Consider the following 24,170-nt stretch of genomic DNA (forward strand, 5'->3'; position numbering starts at 1 on the left):
TGCCTCTGATTGGGATTTAGGCATCTTTGAGAATTCTGGCCTCCATACGAAAAAAATAAATAATGACTTGCTAATTACTAACTGTTATGCCCAAATATTAATTACATGTCAGTTCAAATAACTTAATGGTACTAATGCTCTTTGTAGAGATTCACAGCAGCTATATTTTGTGAAACTATATAAGGTAGGAATTTTGTGCAATAGTATGAAGTAAGCCATATATGGAATAGTACCTGTTTCTGAGAAAAAGGAATTATTATGGGAGAGACATGCATGAAGAAATAATTTCAATAGAATGTGATAGGCGATAGGTACAAAAAATGTGTTCAACATTGGAAATTAGTATAAAAGAGTGAAACATTTATTGCTTTACTTTAATTCTGAGGTATAAAAAATCCTTATTGCTAAATTTGTCCATTATTGATGGGTTTTATGCTTTCATTCATGACTTATTTGTTCTGTTCTCAATACTGTACAGCATTTTGTACAATTAAAAAACAACAGGCCCAAAATGGAGTCTTTTATGCTAAGCCTCATGTCACCAAACTAAGACATAATTACAATTTCTGCTCTCCCAGAAATGCAGTCTTAATCTGGTTAGTCAGGAATCACATGATCAACACTAGTTAAGGAATCTACCTGATAGATCCCTGTTACCCCCTAAAGGAAATTAACCTTGTAATAACCAACCCACTATTTTACCAGTAATATTTCCTTATTCCTGCTCCCCATTCCCTATAAAAGGCTTCATTTTGTACAGCTCCTTGGAGCTCCTTTCTATCTGCTAGATGGGTGCTGCCTGATTCAAATCAATTTTTGCTCAAATAAACTTTTAGAAACTTTAATATGCCTCAGTTTATCTTTTAACAGTAGATATACCCACCATGGAATGCAAAATTGTGAGTGCAAGTATAGACTGATCAACTCATGAAATCAATTTAGAACATGTATTCACATGATAGTGGGACTCGCTGAGGATTCTTATTCTACAAATGTGTTGGTTTCTAATTTTTGCTTTGTTTTTAATTGAAAAAGCATGTGGAACTTTGCTCAAAGTAACTGGCAATCAATTTCTTGTACCATTATTAGGGATACGTGGGGAATATACAAATATGGAATTATAGCTGGATTTTGCTGTTGTCTACATTATGTTATTAGTTTGGGATATCATTAGTTAATTCACTACAGCACTCATTCATTCCACAAATATTTCCTGTGTAAGCCACTGTGCTGCATACTAGATTCCTAGAGATTCAGGCATCTGGTGAAGAAACATAGAAAAATGCTAGGGCATGTACTGTCTACCTGAGCATTCAGTAAATGCAATTTTCCCAGATAATAACTAGGTTTGATCTAGGGAAGACTAATCTTTCATTTCTGATTATTTTGCTACTTGTGTCTGGAAGCGTTTCCAATATGAGCTAATGGGAGAGATTTTATGGAAGCGAATCAATAGTCATAGTACATTAGAATAGAAAGCAAGGGAGAAAAGTGAACCCTCTTGCACTGTTGGTGGGAATGTAAATTGATACAGCCACTATGGAGAACAGTATGGAGCTTCCTTAAAAAACTAAAAATAGAACTACCATATGACCCAGCAATCCCACTACTGGGCATATACCCAGAGAAAAACATAATTCAAAAAGACACATGCACCCCAATGTTCATTGCAGCACTATTTACAATAGCCAGGTCATGGAAGCAACCTAAATGCCCATCAACAGATGAATGGATAAAGAAGATGTGGTCCATATATACAGTGGAATATTACTCAGCCATAAAAAGGAATGAAATTGGGTCATTTGCAGAGATGTGGATGGATCTAGAGAGTGTCATACAGAGTGAAGTAAGTCAGAAAGAGAAAAACAAATATCGTATATTAACACATATATGTGGAACCTAGAAAAATGGTACAGATGAACCAGTCTGCAGGGCAGAAATAGAGAGACAGATGTAGAGAACAAACATATGGACACCAAAGGAGGAAAGCAGCAAGGGTGTGGTGGTGGTGGGATGAATTGGGAGATTGGGATTGACATATATACACTAATATGTATAAAATAGATAACTAATAAGAATGTGCTGTATAAAAAATAAAATAAAAATTAAAAAAAAATAAAAGCATTGCTTAAAAAAGAAAAGAATAGAATGCAAGGGATATGGGAAGAATGGGATAAAAGAACAAATAAAGAGAGATAAACAGTAGCCATAAACTCCAGTGTCTATCACAAACTAGGTACTCAATAAACACTGGGTGAATCAATGAATGAGATGGAGAGAATTGTAAGACTGGTCTAAAGAAAAGGAGGGTTTCCCTGGTGGTACAGTGGTTGAGAGTCTGCCTGCTGATGCAGGGGAAATGGGTTCGTGCCCCGGTCCGGGAAAATCCCACATGCCATGAAGCGGCTGGTCCCATGAGCCATGGTCGCTGAGCCTGCACGTCCGGAGCCTGTGCTCCACAACGGGAGAGGCCACAACAGTGAGAGGCCCGCTTACCGCAAAAAAAAAAAAAAAAAAAAGAAAGAAAAGGAGAAAAGTGTCGATAAGTCAAGACAGAAGGAGGCAAAAGACAATAAGACCTGTAAGAAAATGAAAAAAAAATGGAGTTTAGACAGAGGAAATGAGGTATATACTCCACATCAGGAAAAGGAATAGTTTTACATTATCCCTAAGTTAATATATTTTCCTTACATGCATCATAGAAATATATGAAAGATCTTGGTTCAAGAAACAGGCTATTTTATTCCAAAAGGAATACTGTGATTTCTCTTTCATACTGTTTTATGTCCTTGTGCTGCCAGCAGACATCAACAGGACCCTGTATCTGGGATATTCCAGAGGTTACTCTGAGAGGAAAATGTATGACTATGTCCATGAACTAAAGCTGCTGCAAGGCTCTAAGCTCTGCGAGGAAAGGAATTTTTGTCTGCCTTGTTCTCTGCTGTGTACTGACCACCTAATACAATGCTTAGCACATAGGAGACAATGAAAATGTGCATCCTCTAGAAGATGGAAAAGGCAAGGAAACAGATTATCTTCCAGAGCCTCCAGACGGAATCCAACCCTGCCAATATCTTGTTTTAGCTCCATAAGACTGATTTTGGACCTCTGACCTCTTAAACTGTAAGAGAACAAATTTGTGTTGTTTTAAGCCACTATGTTTCTGGCAATTTGTTACAGCAGCAATAGGACACTAATGTGAACCATTCCCTGGTTCCTTACTCATGGTGAGATAACTGAAAGACTGTCCATATATCAGAAACCCAGCAGCATGGAGCAAGTTGGGTGAGGGGGTTGCCAGATTCATATGTCAGCTTTAATTTATTTTCTGTACATTAAAATACCCCTGAAACAAAAATTCTTATCCCACCTTTCATATATTGACAGTAATGCTAAGAAAGGGCAATATGTTCATTGGGATCTAAAGATGAATTTGACCTCAGATATTCAGATCTTGAGAAAACAATAGAAAAAATATTCAGTCTACAAACTTTATTTCTAAAAGTTTTTGAAGTCAGCTTCAAAACTAAAGAAAAATAAGAAATAATTTTTAAAGGACAACATTACATATAGATGGTAAATTCTTTTGGCCTCCAGCAGTACTGGTTCAAAGCAAGCATAATCTGAGAATAATCAAAGTATCTAGGTTAGTAAGTATAGTCATGATTAATGTATAGAACCTACATGAATTTTTAAAATATATGTACACACACAGATCTGGACTTAGGAATAAAAGCATTTTGATATGTATTGAAAGTTAAAGATCCCCACTACTCTAGAGTATAATAAAAATTATTAACATATAGAATTGCTTTAAAGATTAATGCATAGAGTTCAAGTTCTGGGACTACTGAAGTGGAGTGTAACATGCTTTTGTTTTATTTTCTAATGAACTTCTTTCTCCTTCAGCCAAAGAGCTCATATAATTTGAAGTTGCTTCTGTTTAATATAGACTTATTATCTTTTTGTCTAAATATATGTGAGTTTAATACTAAAGTTAAGTTTTCAGGTGCTGAATACTTTGCATTAAGTATGGCAATAAAAAATGTCTACTATCATCCATGTGTGCACGCTTCTACTCTATTTAACTCTCTACGTATGATTATATTAGGTGATATTCCACTGGTTTCTGAAAATAAAATGTATTTTCTTCTAATAGCATGAATGTGAAAGGAGAAATTTAAATAACCAAATAACATCTTAGTGATTAGTTACTTCACTCACCATGCCAATTTCTCCTCTGTTTGGCTCAGTAGGCCTCTGTCATTGTAATAGTATTGTAGGAACAATGCTTTTCTGTGTATGGTTTCCTAGCCAGGTTCAACTTCATCAAGGACTTCTGTTAATATATCCAGTCTCTTTGCTCTCCATGCCCCATCTCACCCCTCTGCTCCAGTCATTGTAAAACACTTAGTCTCTGAAACACAACATGATCTCAGAGTTCCATTGAAGGAACAGTTACTGAGTTACCACAATGTGCTAGGTACACTGGCATTATCATGAGCATAATTATGATTATCAAGATTACAATGATAACAGTAGGCATTATCATTAATGAAATGCCTATGACTTGGTAAAGGGTGAAGAAGCAGAACTCTTAGATGTGGTACCAAACTGCCTCTGAGGTAATCAAATTAGTTTCTCTGTGACCAAGGTAGTTTTTGATGGATCCAGCACAAGTGAAGACTATTCCTCACAGTTGGTAGGATCTATTAACATAGGGCATCATGCAACAATCGAGGGTAGGGGAGAACTGTGACTAACCAACCAACAGACTGATTGAAAAATAATTATTAATTGTGGATATATCCCCTTTGACTTAGTGTTATATTATATTTGTCAAAAAGACAGATTTTCAAGTAGGGGAAGTATGGAAGGCTCTAGTAAACAACAGAAGAAAGTCCACAGTCAAGTGTTATAGGAGATGCCATAGAGAAAGTAGTCTGCAGTCCGCAGATTGTTTGGGTTAAAAAAGTGGCTGGAAGTGTCTTTTTGACTAGCAAAGAGCATGAGACCTAAGGAAAGAAGTAAGGAAAAGATATCATGCTGGCAAAAGGAAATGAATGCTCTTTCTCCTGGATAAATCATGGTGAGCCTACATGAAGCCAAGGCAGCCAATTCGTAGTGGTATGGGAAAAGATCAGGATAGGTCAAAAGAAGCAGGGCAATTTTCAGTATCTCAGTGAGAATCTCCAGAAGACATAACACGAAAGAAGCTTAGAAGGGAGGTCTCTTTACATATTTAAAGATTATATGCTAGCTGACAGACAGTCTTCTCCATAGAATGTAAGTCCCACAAAGGTAGGAAATACAAGTGGTGTGTTCAGTGTTTAATCTATAGCCCTGAGCGTAATGTCTGGCCCTTTGTAGATACTCAAATATTTGCTAATGAATAAATAAATGAATGAGGATCATCACCAGATTTAGAATTTATTAGATCTGGGACAGGGATCAGGGTTTACCAGTTTTATGCATACATAAGTAAATTAACACTGTTTTTATAAAATACTTATAAATATTTTTATTCAGAATATAAATATTCTGAATGTAATAGACTATTGTCTATTTTTCAGATATTCTTATGAGTACTGATATTTGGAGACTGATGTTGAACACATGCACTACACCAGCCCAGCCACTTTCCATGATACTTTAACTGAATTGTACTGGCATGTGTGATTTGAATGAACCATTTCTGTCCTACTGAAGCCTGTAACAGACTCAGTAGAATGCCCAGCATGGCGGTTCTTTTAGCTTATTATACATCAGGTAGAAGAATGTAGTGATACTGGAAACAGAATTCTAAATAGTTCAATAATTTTTTAGAGACTAAATATCCTGGGCCATGCTGTTAACTGTTTTATATATGAAAAGTGTCCTTTAGCTTATAAAATGCAATGTAAATTGGCCAGGAATAACACAGCTTAAACTTTTAAAAGCCAACAGTGTAAAATGATAAATAGAAACAGATATTGAGGTACCAATGATGTAATCCACAATGCAAAATCTCCATAACTGTTCTTACTGGATGCTGCAGCACCCTCAAGTGTTAATAGATTAGGATGTCAGGCCTGCAGGTTTGCGGAAGGTAAGGTATGCACCACAGAAAAGACCAAAAATATATGCTTTATCCAAACTGCAGCTTTCCACACTCAATTTGTTCTCTGACACTTTATGAGAACTGAGCTTACCAGATAGTTCACCATCATTCACAAAAGGAAGAAGAACAGGTTTTCAGGAAGAGATAAACAATGAGTTTAGTTTTGGACATGTAAAACGTAGGTACCTGTGGAACATCTATGTACAGAGATCTTGTGCAAAAATTCCAATACTGACTTCCTCAGCCTTTGGAGCTTACTGCCTCAGCCATGATCAGTTTTGTCCACTTATCAGAGTGTGCTACACAGATATGATCATTCCAATGTGTGCCATGACCTAAGTATGTTTGAGAAGCACAGGTCCAGTGGGAAACTGAATCCATGATTTTAGAACTCATGAGATGATGTCTGGACTAGTGATTTTTGAGTGCTGAAAGCAAAGAGGTGCTAGTAAAAACCACAAAGAGGAACTTCCACTCCTGGCCATGTTGGAGTAACTGGGACCAGACTTCCCTCCTGTTATAACAATTAGAACACAGGACAAAATATATGAAATAGCTGTTTGTAGTCATTGAACAACATACAGTATAAGACTATGACTCTGAAAGAGGGGAAAAAAACAAGAATAAGCCCTACTATCGCCATAGCTTGCTGCCTGAAAACACTTTCTGGATGGTAGCATGGGGAGTGAGAGCTCAAGCTGAGCATGCAAGTCTTGCTCAGTTGAAGAGACAAAGATCAAAGTTCAGAGTTCAGAGAGGCTGAGGAAACTAGAATTTGCAGGGCAGAGTACCAGAGAGGAGGGAGCTATGTAAAAAAAGAACTGAAAAACCCTTAGCTATGGGTCCCCTTGAGTCTGTTATTGAATATAAATCCTAGTGCCTAGGATGGAAATCCATTAGTCTAGGCAAAGAAATACCAAGAAGCTTTAAGCTGAAGAATACCCAGAACTCACACAAAGCTGGCAAATGTTTAAGTTCCAATAACTAAGAATGAAGAGACAAAAGAAGTCAGACCTTAGATGTAAGGCTAAACTAGCTAGGAAAGGATACTTTATATCTATCCTGACAAGCTTAAAAATAATCCTCAAATGGATAAAGCTGCTCCACAAATAACTGCCTGCAATACAAAATTCAACACTCTTAAAAAGAAGTCAACGAAATTGAAACACTCAAGTCACGATGTCCAGTGTCCAACAAAAATTACTAGACATATGTATAAAAGAAAAATGTGATCCATAGCCAGGATAAAAATCAATCATTAAGAAAACATGTAGAGGAAGAAATGAAGCGGGGCAAAGATAGCATGCTGGGAAATACTCAGACAAGATTTAAAAGGTAAGAAAAAGAAAAAGGACCTGACAAGAGTCACTTGAAAGGAATAATACAAGATGTTAGAAGAATCAAGAGACCATTGAGTCACAGAAGTCATGTAGGGAGAAAGTTTAGAAAAAGAGAGAGTGGTCAACAAGGATATCAAGCAAAATAGAGACTGAAAAGAGTCCACTGGATTTCACAAGAAGGTGCCTTCTAAGCCTGGCCAGAGTAGTTCCAATGGAGAGGTTAGGGTAGAATCCAGATTGCAAAGGGTTTGAGGAGTGAATAAGATGTTTCAAGGCAAGATGGTCTCTGACTCAGGATAGGCAAATAAATGTTCATTTTTGTATGTTTGAAAATACTTTAAAAAATATATTCTACAACCTTCTTTAGCAATGTCTCCTTTCTCTTATAGCCACATTTCTTCCTAACACACAGACAACTCCCAAAAAGAATTATGAAATAAAAATTGTTACCAAAAAAGGCATTCAGCAACTTCTGAACCTGAATATTGCTGCCCACTGTACGGTACAATCCCTCTGTCTTGATCCCTAGGGAAAGAAAACCAAGTCAGTTTTGTTTATATAACTAGAGCTTTCATCTCCCTCAGGGTAGAGAAAGTAGGTACTTACACAATGGAGTCAGTTCAAACAGGAAAGGGTCTCCCTACTCTCTCCAATCTCTCCAGCCCTCCCCTGCAATAGGGGAACAGTCCTGAAACATCTCTGCAAATTATTCTTTTCATACTTTCATTTGGATTGTACCAAGCCCTTATTAACCTGAACAGAAAAGAACACACTCTATAGTAAATAGAAGAAAATGCTCAGGTGAGTAGCAGCAGATGGCTGAGAATGGTGTTACCATCTTGTCAAGGAACTAGGGTTTAGTTGATAAAGGAGGAAATATGAACCTTCAAATTGCCCCTGAGCAGTGGTAATGAAGTAAGAAAGGCCTAGAGTGTGGCAGATATGAAGCAAACAGCCATTTTTTGCATGGAGAAACATTGAAGCAACTTAAAAAGAGGCCTGGCTCATAAACTACACTTGCCTACATTCAAAATATTCTCAGAGAGAAACAAGAGAGTATCATCAACCTGGAAGAATGCTGATGCCACATTTGCCTGAATTTAACTTTGCCCCCCCCAAAATTTTAAATCAATATGTGTTGTGGCAGAAATTGAACTCTTGTTTATTTAGGATGGAACTATCATAACACTATTAGAAGAGTGCCAGATAGTATTTGAGAATATTTTATAAGCCATTTGAAGCTCTTTATCTTTAAAGGCAGGAAACCACAAATTATCCAAACATGGTTAAATACCACTGATTTGAAATTTGAGGAAATTTTAAACATTGTGTCTAGTACTCAAGGTTTATAAACAGTATCCTTTCCTAAAACGGGTCCTGACTAATAGATGATATCATTGTTCCTTTAGAAAAATTGCCCAGGAAAAATTCAGAATGATCAGATTTTGCCATTTGCAGCAACGTGGATGGACCTGGAGGGTATTATGCTAAGTGAAATAAATCAGACAAAGACAAATACTGTATAATATCACTTACAGGTAGAATCTAAAAGATAAAATAAAACTAGTGAACATAACAAAAAAGAAACAGACTCACAGATATAGAGAACAAACTAGTGGTTACCAGTGGGGTTGGGGGGACGGGAGGGGCGAAATAGGGATGGGAATTAAGAGGTACAAACTATTATGTATAAAATAAATAAGCTATAAGAATATGTTGTACAACACAGGGAATATAGCCAATATTTTATAATAGCTATAAATGGAGTATAACCTTTAAAAATTGTGAATCACTATGTTGTATACCTGTAACATATAATATTGTACATCAACTGTACGTCAATAAAACTTAAATAAATAAATAATAAAACTATGTTTAAAAAAAAAAGAATGACCAGATTCAAACACTGCTAAGGCTATGGTTCATATCTTACCTTTGGTTTCAATGACATTGATGCACTTCCTAACAAACTTGAACCCCACTTCGTTCAGCTCCACTGTTTCAAGCAAAAAAAGCAGAGTTAGATTCTGCCGTAATAAGCCTCACCTACCAAGCATTCAATGATCTTGCTAAGAGACTGCAGTGAGAGAACTAGGGGTTTGGTTGCTCTTCTTCAATCAGCCTTAGGTGGAAAGATTCCTCATTCAGGGGAGAGGGTGGTTAGAGATTTTACTCTTATAACACAAAATTCTTTTACTTGACCCTCTGCATTATGTCTGCTTTAGGCATGAGCTACATCAAATGTGAAATGTGAGGCTGGAAATGCACACAATTTCTATCATGTGTCTAGAAAAAGAAGGATATAATGTGTTTCTTTATATTACTACTACTATCCCACCCATAAGCTAAGATAAAGTGACTTCCTTAATTCAATCAATAAACACCTTTAAAAAAAATAGGCCTGAATTTCATTCCATACAGAGGTATCCACAAATACACTTGCATCAATATTACATATCATTGATGATAACATTTACTGTGATTAGGACAGCTAACAGTTCATAATATCAGTAGATCAGAAATTTGACTCACTTTCTTCCTGTTTCGTTATAGGGCTGTGATAGATCTACAAAAAAAGAGAGAGAAAGAGCAATGGTTATTGTGAATCACTATAGGTAAGTACAGCAAATACTAAATATCTTTCCCCAAATAAGCCATCAAAACCATTAGTGACTTTAAGGCTTTAACAAGAAAGAAAGTGGGCTAAACAGAATCATCTTTGCCTAGGGCCCTAGGAACAGCTGGATTAACAATCCCTGAAGATTAGACTGGATTTCATACAGTTCACTGCAGCTTTAGCCTACTCATCTTAGACATTTACTTATGTAAAGCTTAGAGAATTTTTCTGATGGAGCAAGAGAGCATGAGAGAAAGAAAGTGATTTTCTCATGGATACCTGGGTAACTGGCATTGATGGTAAAATTTAAATATTCCTAATACCAACCTCGCCACCCAGAGACATTAATGGGTGTTTCCCTGTAGAAAGGCAAGTGCCCATCTGAAAGAGATCCATGCATTCACCAAGATTTCTCTGAGCCATCTTGAAGTATGCATTGTGATAGCTATGTGAGAGACCAAAGAAGAGATCCTTGACTCTTGAAGTCTAATCTTGGCTCTACCTCTACCTCATTATGAAACTTAGGCATCCTTTTCATTCTCTCGACTTCAAAATTCATATCTCTAAAACGATCAGGGTTGGAGTAGATGTTCCTTCAAGTCCTGATCTTCTTTGACACTTTAAGCAAAGGCAAGCATACTATGTATAAGAACAGTGAATTGGGGGGGTTAATAAAGCAGTGACAACATTAGTAATGTGAGGCTGCAGGAAATAAGTCCTCTATACGCCATCTGTATAGTTTGCTTTAACAAGCTCTCCTTTTAAAAGAAAATTTTCTCCCTATGTGTGTATGCCAATGGATATTTCAGTGAGAGAGGTTTCTGTGCTTGGCCAGCCCCTTTTCACCACTGCTATAAAAAAGATATTTGTGAAACGTCTCTCATAATCAAGTTGGTAAGGATCCACATGCAGTGGGCCCATGTTCTAACATCATTCTCCACAAAAAGCCATCTGTATCCTTTGATTTTTAAAACCCTAAAGGGAGAGCAATTTCAGGAGAGGGAATTAAAAGTAAAATGCCTTACAATATTGTAAATTAACTATACTTCAATTTTAAAAAGTAAGAAGAAAGAAATATGAACAAAAACAAAAAAAGAATAAAATGCCTTGTGGAGCTTCCTACTAACCTCCTAAAGAAATATCACAGGCATGTAATAGTTAAGCTCCAGGTTTCTGGGAGGGGAGGAAGGGGAGAAAGGCCCTGGCCTATTTTCTGGATGACAGTCCTCACAACACCACTTCTCTCCTGCTACCATCTTGGTTGCTATTAATGCAATCTGGCATCTGGGCACTCCTCTTTAGTCTCCAAGGCACTGAAAACACACAGAAAGAAAGCCCTGTAATATATTTCCCCTCTTAGCAAGTTTTTGCCTTGCATAAAGCAAGAAGACTGGACTGTATCCAAACACTGTTGAATTTCAGTAGGTTTGTACCCAAACTTCAGACCAGTCAGAAGACCTCAAACTAATACAGTAAATTATGGTTGACAAACTGGCTTTCAATTGATTTTTCAAATCAACTCTGTGAGGTAGGTAGAACAGAAATTATTAAAGCCATTTTACTTAAGAGAACAGTCTCAGAGAGTAAATAACTATCTCAAGGTCACACAATCATTGAATGGCAGAAACAGATCCAAATCTAAACTTTTGGGATTCCAACACTAGGAAGCTGATATTATTTCATATGCCATGAGAAGAAACCTACGCAGAAGATACTGAAGAGAGAAAATTCTTTTCAGTGACCTCTGACTGTTCATATTGATCTTTATATGATAATCACTAGCCTTTAAAAGTATTACTTGTCATCATATGTAACAGTATTCTAAATGGAGTGGTGCATCCTGAGATATAGGATGGCAATGCCATCTCCTGCCCTTAAAGAGAACAAGCTGACTTGGGGATGTAAGGGAGGGGCAGCAAAACCATTTTGAATAAAATCTTAATAAATGCTTGTTCACAACCATGGAAATTATTTTCCATCCTTATATATGAACACGTTAATATTATAAACTGCAAAAAGGCTTAATTTTCTTTCTTAAGAAGATTTTGTGGGCATGGCTGCATAATCTAAGACCAGAGCAGGAAGCTGAGAGACCTGGATTCTAGGCCCATTGTGATGCCTTTCTGAGAGTGATCCTAGAGAAGTCTTTCACCCTCTCTGGAACTCAAGTTGCCTAACTTGTTAAACAAGAAATGTCAACTCAACAACTCCTTCTACCTCTAAAATTTTGAGTATCAAAGATCTATCACCATTTAATTATCCTGGACCCACTGCTACCACTAGAGCGACTCATATACTGGATTATGCTGCTGATGTTTCCCCAGGATAACTTACAGGTTCTTTCCCATCCATGGCCTCCATCCATAGTCTTCTGTTAGCTTCTGAAAGGGCTTGCAGAGTGATGGTTCCTGGCCTAAGGAAAAAAATGACAAGTTGAGAGCAGAAAAGTCACCTGAGAGAATGGAGTCTTGTGATCTAGGGTCCTCCTCAGCCCTGGGAGATATCAGACTGAGCAGGCACAGGCATATAGATTTCCAACTTCTCATAATCTTTTTTACTCAGAAAAACAATGGAACTTAGAGAACAGTAACTTTGGAGACACTGGTGGAGGTGGTATCTTGGTGGCCTCATGCCAGAGTTGGACAAGGAAATAGGAAGGCAGATACTGACACCTCAACATAATACACACTTAAACTGGCCTCACTGTGCTTGAGCCAAACTGAGGCTTGCCCTGCCTCTCTCTCTTGGAAGCCAGCCATTTGGTCTGGGCTCTAGGGTTTCTGAGCATGTTCATTATGGGCACGTTCATCTATCAGGAAAATGCCTTGCTACTTCTACCACCTAGGATGTCCAAGGAGCATTTCAGTTGGAAATAAGTCAACAACATGCACAATGGCTCAGCCACATGGAGGAGGCCTTTTGGCTGACTTAAGCAATCTTATGAATAACAATGACAACTAATAGTTATTGAATGCTCACCAGATGCCAGGTTCTTTTCTAAGTACTTTATAGGTATTAATTCATTTAATCTACACAGGAAGGCTATAAAGCAGGAACTATAGTAATCCCTATTTTATAGAAGGGGAAACTGAGGCACAGAGAGGTTACCTAAGTTCACACAGTGGGTAAATATAGAGCGAGGATTTGAATTTAGGAATTTTGGTCCAGCAGCCATGTTCTTTCTTAACTAATACACTATAAGGCCTCTTCTGCATGGCAGATGACTTCAAATCCAATTTTATTTTATTTACTTGCAGTAACTATAACTACATACACAGAGATACCCCAATTTGGTATACTATGTTATTTTTAGACCTTCAAAGCCAAACTGGAATTTGGGGATTGACCATATTATTGCAGGTATAAGGTCTCTTCCATTCTCTGTGTAGTTGTGCCATTATGAGATGCTTGTTACTCTCACCCCTTCTGTGTTAAGATGAGACCTCTCTCAGAGTCATGAAATGATAAGAGCAATTACAAGAGAGTTCAGTGGAAAAGTCACTGTGCCTCAGTTTCTTTATCCATAAAAATGTTGGAGCAGACAAGCTGTGAGGTCCTTTACAGTTCTGATATCGAGACTCCTGTTCTACCTGTCCTTCTGTCTCTTATTCCATTAAAGTACTCCTTAAAAAAGGAAAGAAAAAAAAAGAAAAAGCAATTCATTAACTAGAATGAATCGTTCTTTTTTCTGCTCTTTAGCTGTTTGGGCACAATTACACTTTACAGGATTTGCTACTGAACTAGGGATATTAGCTAACATCGTCATCAATTAATGAAAAGGAATTCTGAATTCTAGGTGTCCTCAGGAGCTTATAAGCATTGTGACCACCTATCGACCCATGCCAATTTTTTCCTCACAGATTCAAATTATAATATTCAAATAAGACTAAACCCTTAAGTAAAAAAAAAAAAAAGCCCCCAAATGATCTTTAAGCCAGAATCAACTGAAAACCAGGACTTGGCTTTGGGCACTGGATTCTTTCAAGTTTACCATTTTCTAAGAAACATCCAACCATTTGGATATACCTTATGGAGCTAGAAAGTCCAGAAATCTTTGTAAAAACAGCTACACAGCTGAATCCTGAAGCCAGAAGGAAGGAGAGCAAGCAAATGGGCAACAAACATAAAAGCACATGCTGTAGACTAGATAGGATGTTAAGCCCATTCTAGACTCAGTTTCCCTACATGGGAAACCAATAAGCTGGTATGTGTCCTCTCTTGACCATACGGAGAAACTGAAAGAATAAATAAGCGACTATTCAATAAGCATTTGGAGATTCTTGGGCGCTACCGAAAGTCAAATTCAAAGAAAAATACTGCTAAGAACAAGATGACAAAGTAGACAGTACAGACTTCTAGTCCAGGCTTTTCCATTATGACTTTAGACAAATCCTTTGCCCACCCTGAGGTCTGAGTCACGCATCTAAAACAAAAAGGCATATACAGCATATTTGCAGTAGAGTCCAGTGGTTAAGAGTATGACTTGGAAACCAGTATTCCTGGATTTGGATCCTAGGTCTAATATTAAATAACTGTATAACCTAAGTGCTTAACTTCTTTCTGTCTCCTTGTCTTTGTGAAATTGGGATAGTAACACCCCCTACTTCATGTGACCGATGAAGACTAAAGGAAAATATACACTTAAAAGGCTGAGAATGGTGCCTGGCACATAGAGGTACTCAGAGAATGTTAGCAGTTGTTGTTGTCATCATCATCGTCACTGTTGTCATTATTACTATTATTATTGCCCTTCAAGTTCTGATGGCCTATGAGCCTATGGCTTCAAATATTGGTAGGAACACTAATAAAAAAGTTATCCTCTATTCTGGAAATAGAAAAAGGGACTCAAAGAGTCCTTTGTTCTATCCCACAGAGAACATGAGTAAAGGTGCCTGATGTCTACTGGGAGGCCTGCCTCTGCCCCTTATATCTGATTGACAAGCAAGGAAAGCAAATGCGGAGGTCACATGACTCAGAAAACTCCACATACACAGAGGAACATCCGCATCGGTAAATTATTATATTTGACCCTCTATTTCAGAACATATTTATTCTCCTTATAATAGACAACAGAATAAAATTAAAAAGAACATGGGGTGTGGAGATCTACAGACCAGGGATTGAGCACAGCCTTCCTACTATGTAACTTTGATTAGGCAAGGCAGTTAAATATATACAAGTCTTAATCTCTTCCTGTTAAACGAGGGAATGTTTTTTAAAGTGCCCAATATTTTGTAATTATGTTCATCAGGGATATTGGCCTGTCGTTTTCTTTCTTTGTGACATCTTTGTCTGGTTTTGGTATCAGGGTGATGGTGGCCTCGTAGAATGAGTTTGGGAGTGTTCCTACCTCTGCTATATTTTGGAAGAGTTTGAGAAGGATAGGTGTTAGCTCTTCTCTAAATGTTTAATAGAATTCGCCTGTGAAGCCATCTGGTCCTGGGCTTTTGTTTGTTGGGAGATTTTTAATCACAGTTTCAATTTCAGTACTTGTGATTGGTCTGTTCATATTTTCTCTTTCTTCCTGGTTCAGTCACGGCAGGTTGTGCATTTCTAAGAATTTGTCCATTTCTTCCAGGTTGTCCGTTTTATTGGCATAGAGTTGCATGTAGTAATCTCTCATGATCCCTTCTATTTCTGCAGTGTCAGTTGTTACTTCTCCTTTTTCATTTCTAATTCTACTGATTTCAGTCTTCTCCTTTTTCTTCTTGATGAGTCTGGCTAATGCTTTATCAATTTTGTTTATCTTCTCAGAAAACCAGCTTTTAGTTTTATTGATCTTTGCTACTGTTTCCTTCATTTCTTTTTCATTTATTTCTGATCTGATCTTTATGATTTCTTTCCTTCTGCTAACTTTGGGGTTTTTTTTGTTCTTCTTTCTCTAATTGCTTTAGATGCAAGGTTAGGTTGTTTATTTGAGATGTTCCCGGTTTCTTAAGGTAGGATGTATTGCTATAAACTTCCCTCTTAGAACTGCTTTTGCTGCATCCCATAGGTTTGGGGTCGTCGTGTCTCCATTGTCATTTGTTTCTAGGTATTTTGCGATTTCCTCTTTGATTTCTTCAGTGATCACTTGGTTATTAAGTAGTGTATTCTTTAGCCTCCATGTGTTTGTATTTTTTACAGATCTTTTCCTGTAATTGATATCTAGTCTGATAGCGTTGTGGTCGGAAAAGATACTTGATAGTACTTCAATTTTCCTAAATTTACCAAGGCTTGATTTGTGACCCAAGATATGATCTCTCCTGGAGAACGTTCCATGAGCACTTGAGAAAAATGTGTATTCTGTTGTTTTTGGATGGAATGTCCTATAAATATCAATTAAGTCCATCTTGTTTAATGTATCATTTAAAGCTGTGTTTCCTTATGTATTTTCATTTTGGATGATCTGTCCATTAGTGAAAGTGGGGTGTTAAAGTCCCCTACTATGATTGTGTTACTGTCAATTTCCCCTTTTATGTCAGTTAGTATTTGCCTTATGTACTGAGGTGCTCCTATGTTGGGTTCATAAATATTTACAATGGTTATATCTTCTTCTTGGACTGATCCATTAAAAGGATCAGAAACCATGATCAAGTGGGGTTTATTCCAGGAATGCAAGGATTCTTCAATATACACAAATCAATCAACGTGATACACCATATTAACAAACTAAAGGAGAAAAACCATATGATCATCTCAATAGATGCAGAAAAAGCTTCGACAAAATTCAACACCCATTTATGATAAAAAAACACTGCAGAAAGTAGGCATAGGAGGAACTTTCATCAACAAAATAAAGGCCATATATGACAAACCCACAGGCAACATCGTCCTCAATGGTGAAAAACTGAAAGCATTTCCACTAAGATCAGGAACAAGACAAGGTTGCCCACTCTCACCACTATTATTCAACGTAGTTTTGGAAGTTTTAGCCACAGCAATCAGAGAAGAAAAAGAAATAAAAGGAATCCAAATGGGAAAAGAAGAAGTAAACTTGTCACTGATTACAGATGACATGATAGTATACATAGAGAATCCTAAAGATGCTACCAGAAAACTACTAGAGCTAATCAATGAATCTGGTAAAGTAGCAGGATACAACATTAATGCACAGAAATCTCCTGCAATCCTATACACTAATGAAGAAAAATCTGAAAGTGAAATTAAGAAAACACTCCCATTTACCATTGCAACAAAAAGAATAAAATATCTAGGAATAAACCTACCTAAGGAGAAAAAAGACCTGTATGCAGAAAACTATAAGATGCTGATGAAAGAAATTAAAGATGATACAAATAGATGGAGAGATATACCATGTTCTTGTATTGGAAGAATCAACATTGTGAAAATGACTCTACTACCCAAAGCAATCTTCTACACATTCAATGCAATCCCAATCAAACTACCACTGGCATTATTCACAGAACTGGAACAAAGAAATTCACAATTTGTATGAAAACACAAATAACCCCGAGTAGCCAAAGCAATCTTGAGAAAGAAAAATTGAGATGGAGGAATCAGGCTCCCTGACTTCAGACTACACTACAAAGCTACAGTAATCAAGACAATATAGTACTGGCACAAAAGCAGAAATATAGATCAATGGAACAGGATAGAAAGCCCAGAGATAAACCCCGCACATATGGTCACCTCATGTTTGATAAAGGAAGCAAGAATATACAGTGGAGAAAAGACAGCCTCTCCAATAAGTGGTGCTGGAAAACTGGACAGGTACATGTAACAGTATGAAATTAGAACACTCCTTAACACCATACACAAAAATAAACTCAAATGGATTAAAGACCTAAATGTAAGGCCATGCACTGTCAAACTCTTAGAAGAAAACATAGGCAGAACACTCTGACATAAATCACAGCAAGATCCTTTTTGACCCACCTCCTAGAGAAATGGAAATAAAAACAAACATAAACAAATGGGACCTAATTAAACTTAAAAGCTGTTGCACAGCAAAGGAAATCATAAACCAGACCAAAAGACAGCCCTCAGAATGGTAGAAAACATTTGCAAATGAAGCAACTGACAAAGGATTAATCTCCAACATTTACAAGCAGCACATGCAGCTCAATAACAAAAATAGAAACAACCCAATCCAAAAATGGGCAGAAGACCTAAATAGACATTTCCCCAAAGAAGATATATAGATTGGCAACAAACACATGAAAGAATGCTCAACATCATTAATCATTAGAGAAATGCAAATCAAAAGTACAATGAGATATCATCTCACACCGGTCAGGATGGCCACCATTAAAAAATCTAGAAACAATAAATGCTGGAGAGGGTGTGGAGAAAAGGGACCACTCTTGCACTGCTGGTGGGAATGTGAATTGGTACAGCCACTATGGAGAACAGTATGGAGGTTCCTTAAAAAACTAAAAATAGAACTAGCATACAACCCAGCAATCCCATTACTGGGCATATACCCTGAGCAAACCATAATTCAAAACTTTATGTACCAAAATGTTCATTCTAGGTCTATTTACTATAGCCAGGACATGGAAGCAACCTAAGTGTCCATCACTGGATGAATGTATAAAGACGATGTGGCACATACATACAATGGAATACTACTCAGCCATAAAAAGAAACAAAATTGAGATATTTGTAGTGAAGTGGATGGACCTAGAGTCTGTCATACAGAGTGAAGTAAGTCAGAAAGAGAAAAACAAATACTTTATGCTAACTCATACATATGGAATCTAAGAAAAAAATGGTCATGAAGAACCTAGGGGTAAGATGGGAATAAAGACACAGACCTACTATAGAATGGACTTGAGGATATGGGGAGGGGGAAGGGTAAGCTGTCACAAAGTGAGAGAGTGGCATGGACATATATACATTACCAAACATAAAATAGATAGCTAGTGGGAAGCAGCCGCATAGCACAGGGAGATCAAGTCGGTGGTTTGTGACCACCTAGAGGGGTGGGATAGGGAGGGTGGGAGGAAGGGAGACGCAAGAGGGAAAAGATATGGGAACATATGTATATGTGTATCTGAATCACTTTGTTATAAACCAGAAACTAAGACATCATTGTAAAGCAATTATACTCCAATAAAGATGTTAAGAAAAAAAAATAAAATAAAATTTAAAATAAATAAATAAATAAAAATAAAATGCCCTAGATGTGGCAAGTAAAATCATAGATACATTGAAACTTTAATTCCTGGGCTCTATTCTCAGAATTCCTCAGCAGTTTTGGTTAGGGAAAAACACATTTAAAAATGAATACCAAATTCAGTATCTAACATGAGCTATACACAGCAATAGATGCAAGATATATAAAGATGAGTTGGTCTTAGTCTGTAACCTTAGTGCCAAACTCTTTGCAAATGCTTTGAGTCTCTGGCAATATTACTTGCAAGTGGGTGGCAAATTTAAGCTGAAAAGTGAATCAGAATGGAACTAGACACAGAAAATTTTTATTTCGTTTATGTACATTGATGCTGCATAGCCAAAGACACTAAATGTTCATGAAAAGAAGACAGCCAACAGTCACTTTCCCCTTCCTACTGGGCCTGAAGCTGTGGGGGAAATGAGTGACAGCCTTATGGTTATCAGTAACAATGTTTACAATTACAGCCATCTTTGATTGAGACCATCCATTCTTTTTTTTTTTTTTTTTTTTTTTTGGCTGTGGTGGGTCTTTGTTGCTGCGCGTGGGCTTTCTCTAGTTGCGGCGAGCGGGGGCTATGCTTTGTTGCAGTGCATGGGCTTCTCGTTGTGGTGGCTTCTATTGTTGTGGAACAGGTGCTCTAGGAACACGGGCTTCAGTAGCTGTGGTACGCTTGTTGAGGAGTTGTAGCACACGGGCTTAGTTGTTCCGCGGCATGTGGGCTTTTCCTGGACCAGGGCTTGAACCTGTGTCCCCTGCATTGGCAGGTAGATTCTTAACCACTGTGCCACCAGGGAAGTCCAGGACCACCCATGCTTAACAAAGAATGCATATAGATTCACAAACAGAATTTTTTTTTAACATCTTTATTGGATATAGTTGCTTTACAATGTTGGTGTTAGTTTCTGCTGTGTAACAAACTGAATCAGATATACGTATACATATATCCCCATATCCCCTCCCTCTTGCGTCTCCCTCCCACCCTCCCTATCCCACCCCTCTAGGTGGTCACAAAGCACTGGGCTGATCTCCCTGTGCTATATGGCTGCTTCCCACTAGCTATCTATTTTACATTTGGTAGTGTATATATGTCCATGCCACTCTCTCAACTTCGCCCCAGCTTACCCTTCCACAAAGAGAAATTTAAAATGGGGAAATGGACTAATAGTTACTTATTCCCAGACAAAAAAATGCCTCATTTTCTTAATCTGATCTATATGACTCCAGTCACTAATAGTTTTGTTCATATGATATTGTAATTCAACCTTCAAGTTCCTTTCTAGCAATCTGATCATTTTGTTAAATTCTACTGTATTACTTAGTGCCTAATACATGGAAATAATGGACTGAAATAAAATAAACACATTTACTCACTGAATTTTGGATCAACCTCCCAATTATATAACATGCCTTTTTCCAAAGTAACTCCAAATATTCTCATTTTAAAATTTCACAGTTAAATTTCTCTCTGATAAAATTGCCCAGGTTGAAAAAACAAAAAAGAGGGCACTGGAGAGAAACAAATGCAACGAAGTCCAAAGTTTGCAAGCTTTTGCTGAAACCAGAAAGTTGATAATCAAACTATTTCCACTTTACATAAATATCTGCAAAGTAGGAAAATCTGTAACGTATTTGTACCAAATGGGGAAAAAAGACTCCCCAATACCACTACCACCCTCCATCCAATCTACCTCCCCTTAAATATGTGTTCCAATTCATTTGTTCTTATATATTAGGAAATAAAAAAGAATGAGTTTTGTTACCCTGTCCTTTTGTAGCATCACCAAATGTTGACCTTTTGCATATATAATAGCAAATTAAATCCTAGGAGTAACTTCTGCCTAAAGCAAGTGAGGCAAAGCTGACTGAACCTTGAATAGAGAGAACTAGCTCTGGGCCAGCTCTAACAGGGATCCCTGAAAGGGCAGCCAGAAGAGCCAAGACAATGATGTCATGAATAATTTTGCTCATTTTTAATCAACGAGAGATGACAGAGGAAAATAAAATACCTACCCAGGCTCAGCATCTGGCACATGGGGACATTGTCAATTCATATCAGCACAGCTTACCTTTCATTAGTTTCTATATCAAAACAGAATCTCTTGTCGATAGACTCCGTCTTCCTTCTCACGCAGTACTTCAGGGTTAAGTCCAAGGGTCCCTGATATAAGAAAAGGATTAATAGCCAGCTTGAAAAAAAATACATAGAAGCTTCTTCTGCCTACTGCAGCGTTCTCAGTGTCACTTGGAAGGCATCTCTCAGGGCAGCGGGAACAATGTTTAGCCTCACTGAGAACCTTGTCCCCTCAAATGGTAGTTGCAGCAAGGTGGCAGATGGTTTCTCTCTGCTCCAAAAATCAATGGCTGAGTTCAGGAGAAAATGCTCAGGATAAGCCCTTGCTCTTTTCCAAGCATGATATATTAAATAGGAAACTCATTATACAACATGTAAAGGGGAATTCAGGAGAAATGGGCTGCCCAAATGCCATTAAGTGTACAAAATAAAATTTCGTGAGGCTTCTAAGTAGGGAGTTTGCAATGAGTAAGTGGCTTTCTGCATCTTCCTTGCATTAAAGTGCCAGATAGAAGAGGGGAAGAAAACATTTTTGGTTCCCCACTTCCAGAGTCTTTAAGATGATGGGAATTACAAAAGCAATATCTCCAAAGATAGGGCAGGAGTAGGGAAAATAGGCATATTTGTGTAATAGTCAAGGTGACATTTGGTATTTCATATGTGCAGGATAGTGTGGCCCATCTGTCTTGTGGTCATGTAACAAGGCCATAGAAATCCACTGTGTCCACAGATTAAAATTCCCCAAATCCCAACATAGTTCAGTTCCCTTCTATTATCTCAACAGAGACAGTGGGGTATAGGAAAGAGAAGTAATGTTTATGGATCACCTACTATGTGCCACATATTATGATAGGTATTTTTAAACCACTTTTCTTCATAACAACATTCAGAAGGAAGTGAACCGCAGAGAGGTAAAATGGCTTACCCGAAGTCACCCAAGTTGATATAGCAGAAATAGCAATAAACTAAGAAGTTTAAAACCTTGGGTCTTGTCTCAGTTATGTCATTTACTAGCTATGTGGCCCAGAGTAAATATTCTTCCTCTCTGAATATAAACTTCACAACCTATTAAATAGGAATAAAATTACCCACCTTGCTGTCTCAAATTCAGAAATACTGCCTAAGCACTATACCGTCCAAACTGGTCCATACAGCTGATCATCCAGTACTTCCCTCTCATTGTCACACTCAAGCCCTTTGCAGGTCTATCCTTTTACCTGTTCCTGCACTATAGAAACAAAACTCTATATTCACCTTTCAATCTGCCTTCCCAACCCCAACACTTAGGATATCAAGCACTGTTAGCCTTTCAAGATGAGAGTAATTAACAGTATCATGTACTCACCCTCCTTCTTTAAACTCTCAACTCCTTCAGATTTGATGAGGTGATGTCAAAGCTTGGGGGACAACACCCTGCCCCCCACTCCAGGTTCACCTCCAGACACCATCATCTAGTTTATGTCCCATCAGTGCAAAAGTACTCTTATTTCACACATGTATCATGCTCTTTCATGACTCCAACTTTGCATATACTGTTTCCTCCATCCAAAGTGACTTTATCTATATTCTTTGACTGGCTAAACTTTTAACTTGTTCTGCAACTTGTAGTTCAGCTTTCATCTCCTCAAAAATCCTTCCCCAATACCATATACTGTCTGCTATGTGTTTTCTGCATTGTATTAAAGCTTTTTTTTTCATGTCTGATTTCCCCACTTGACTGAGATCTCCTCAAGGATGTGGGCAGTGTCTTATTTATCTGTATATCTCTAGTACCTAGTAAAGAGTTAGTGCTCAATAAATATAAACTACATTATCATCCTTGCCATTCTTTCTGAGAAAAATGATACTGAGCAACATTAAGTAATTTACTCAAGATCACAATTTACTAGGCCACAGAACTAGGACTTAAGACTAGTTCTTGAGACAAGAGTGTCCAAGAGGTGGAGTAGGACGACCCTTAGCTCACTTCCTCCCATGTGCAAACCAATATTACAACTATTTACGGAGCGATGATCAATGATGAGAATCACCTGAAGACTAGCAGAAAAGATCTTCTACAGCTAAAGGTATAAGGAAGGAACCACAACTAGACAAGTAGGAGGGGCACAGACATGGTATAGTCAAGGTGCACACCCCTGGGTACATGATCCACAAACAGGAAAATAATTACAATCGCAGAGTTTATCCCTAAGGGGCAAGGGATAAACTGACCCCCATATGGGATTCCTAGTCAGGGGGTCCTGACCTGGGAAGACAAGGCCTCAGAACATCTGGCTTTGAAAGCCAGGGCTTCCTTTCAGGAGGGCCAGAGGGCTGTAGGAAATAGACACTCTATTCTTATAGGGTGCACACAAAATCTCACCTGCTCTGAGAACCAGGACAAAAGCAGTAATTTGAAAGGGGCCTGGGTCAAATCAACCTGCTGGTATTAGAGACCCACCCAGAGAGACAGGAGACAACTGGAACTCACCCTAGGGACATAGACACTGGTGGCAGCCATTTTGAGGAGCACCATTTTGGAGTTCCCCTTGTAGCTTATTAATGTCAGACCTGGCCCCACCCACCAGCTAGTTGGAAAAAGTCCTAGGACATGCTAGGCCAGCCACAGAGGGATACAGCCCCATCCACCATCAGGCTAGCAGCAGCAATAGATCCCCCTGGACTACCCAGCCATTCCAGGACCCAGTGTCATCTAACAGAGAGCACAGGGCTCAGCCCTGCTCACCAGAAAGTGGGCAAAAGCTCCAGGCACTGGCCTTACTCTGGAGCAGGCAGGCAACAGCCCCAGGATACAATGGGCTCCAACACTGCCCAGCAGTGTGCTGAAACCAGCTTTGAGACATACTGTGCCCCACAGCCAGCTTACCAAGGATCCAGCCCCACCAAACAGCAGGCTGACACCAGTCCTTAGACCCCAGCTT

General features: G+C 38.1%; 1 protein-coding gene across 1 annotated transcript in view; it reads right to left on the minus strand.

The window, feature by feature from the left end:
* The window catches only part of OPHN1 (oligophrenin 1), a 606,563-nt gene that overhangs the window by 224,406 nt on the left and 357,987 nt on the right, over nucleotides 1–24,170 (minus strand). The window contains exons 10-14 of the mRNA XM_065900746.1: nucleotides 21,245–21,336; nucleotides 12,392–12,470; nucleotides 9,973–10,006; nucleotides 9,374–9,436; nucleotides 7,891–7,965 (exon numbers count right to left, since the gene is read on the minus strand). Coding sequence (XP_065756818.1) covers nucleotides 7,891–7,965; nucleotides 9,374–9,436; nucleotides 9,973–10,006; nucleotides 12,392–12,470; nucleotides 21,245–21,336 — 343 coding nt within the window. The remainder of the gene's footprint in view (nucleotides 1–7,890; nucleotides 7,966–9,373; nucleotides 9,437–9,972; nucleotides 10,007–12,391; nucleotides 12,471–21,244; nucleotides 21,337–24,170) is intronic.

The sequence above is a fragment of the Phocoena phocoena genome, chromosome X (assembly GCF_963924675.1).
Source record: "Phocoena phocoena chromosome X, mPhoPho1.1, whole genome shotgun sequence".
In the NCBI taxonomy this organism is placed as follows: domain Eukaryota; kingdom Metazoa; phylum Chordata; class Mammalia; order Artiodactyla; family Phocoenidae; genus Phocoena; species Phocoena phocoena.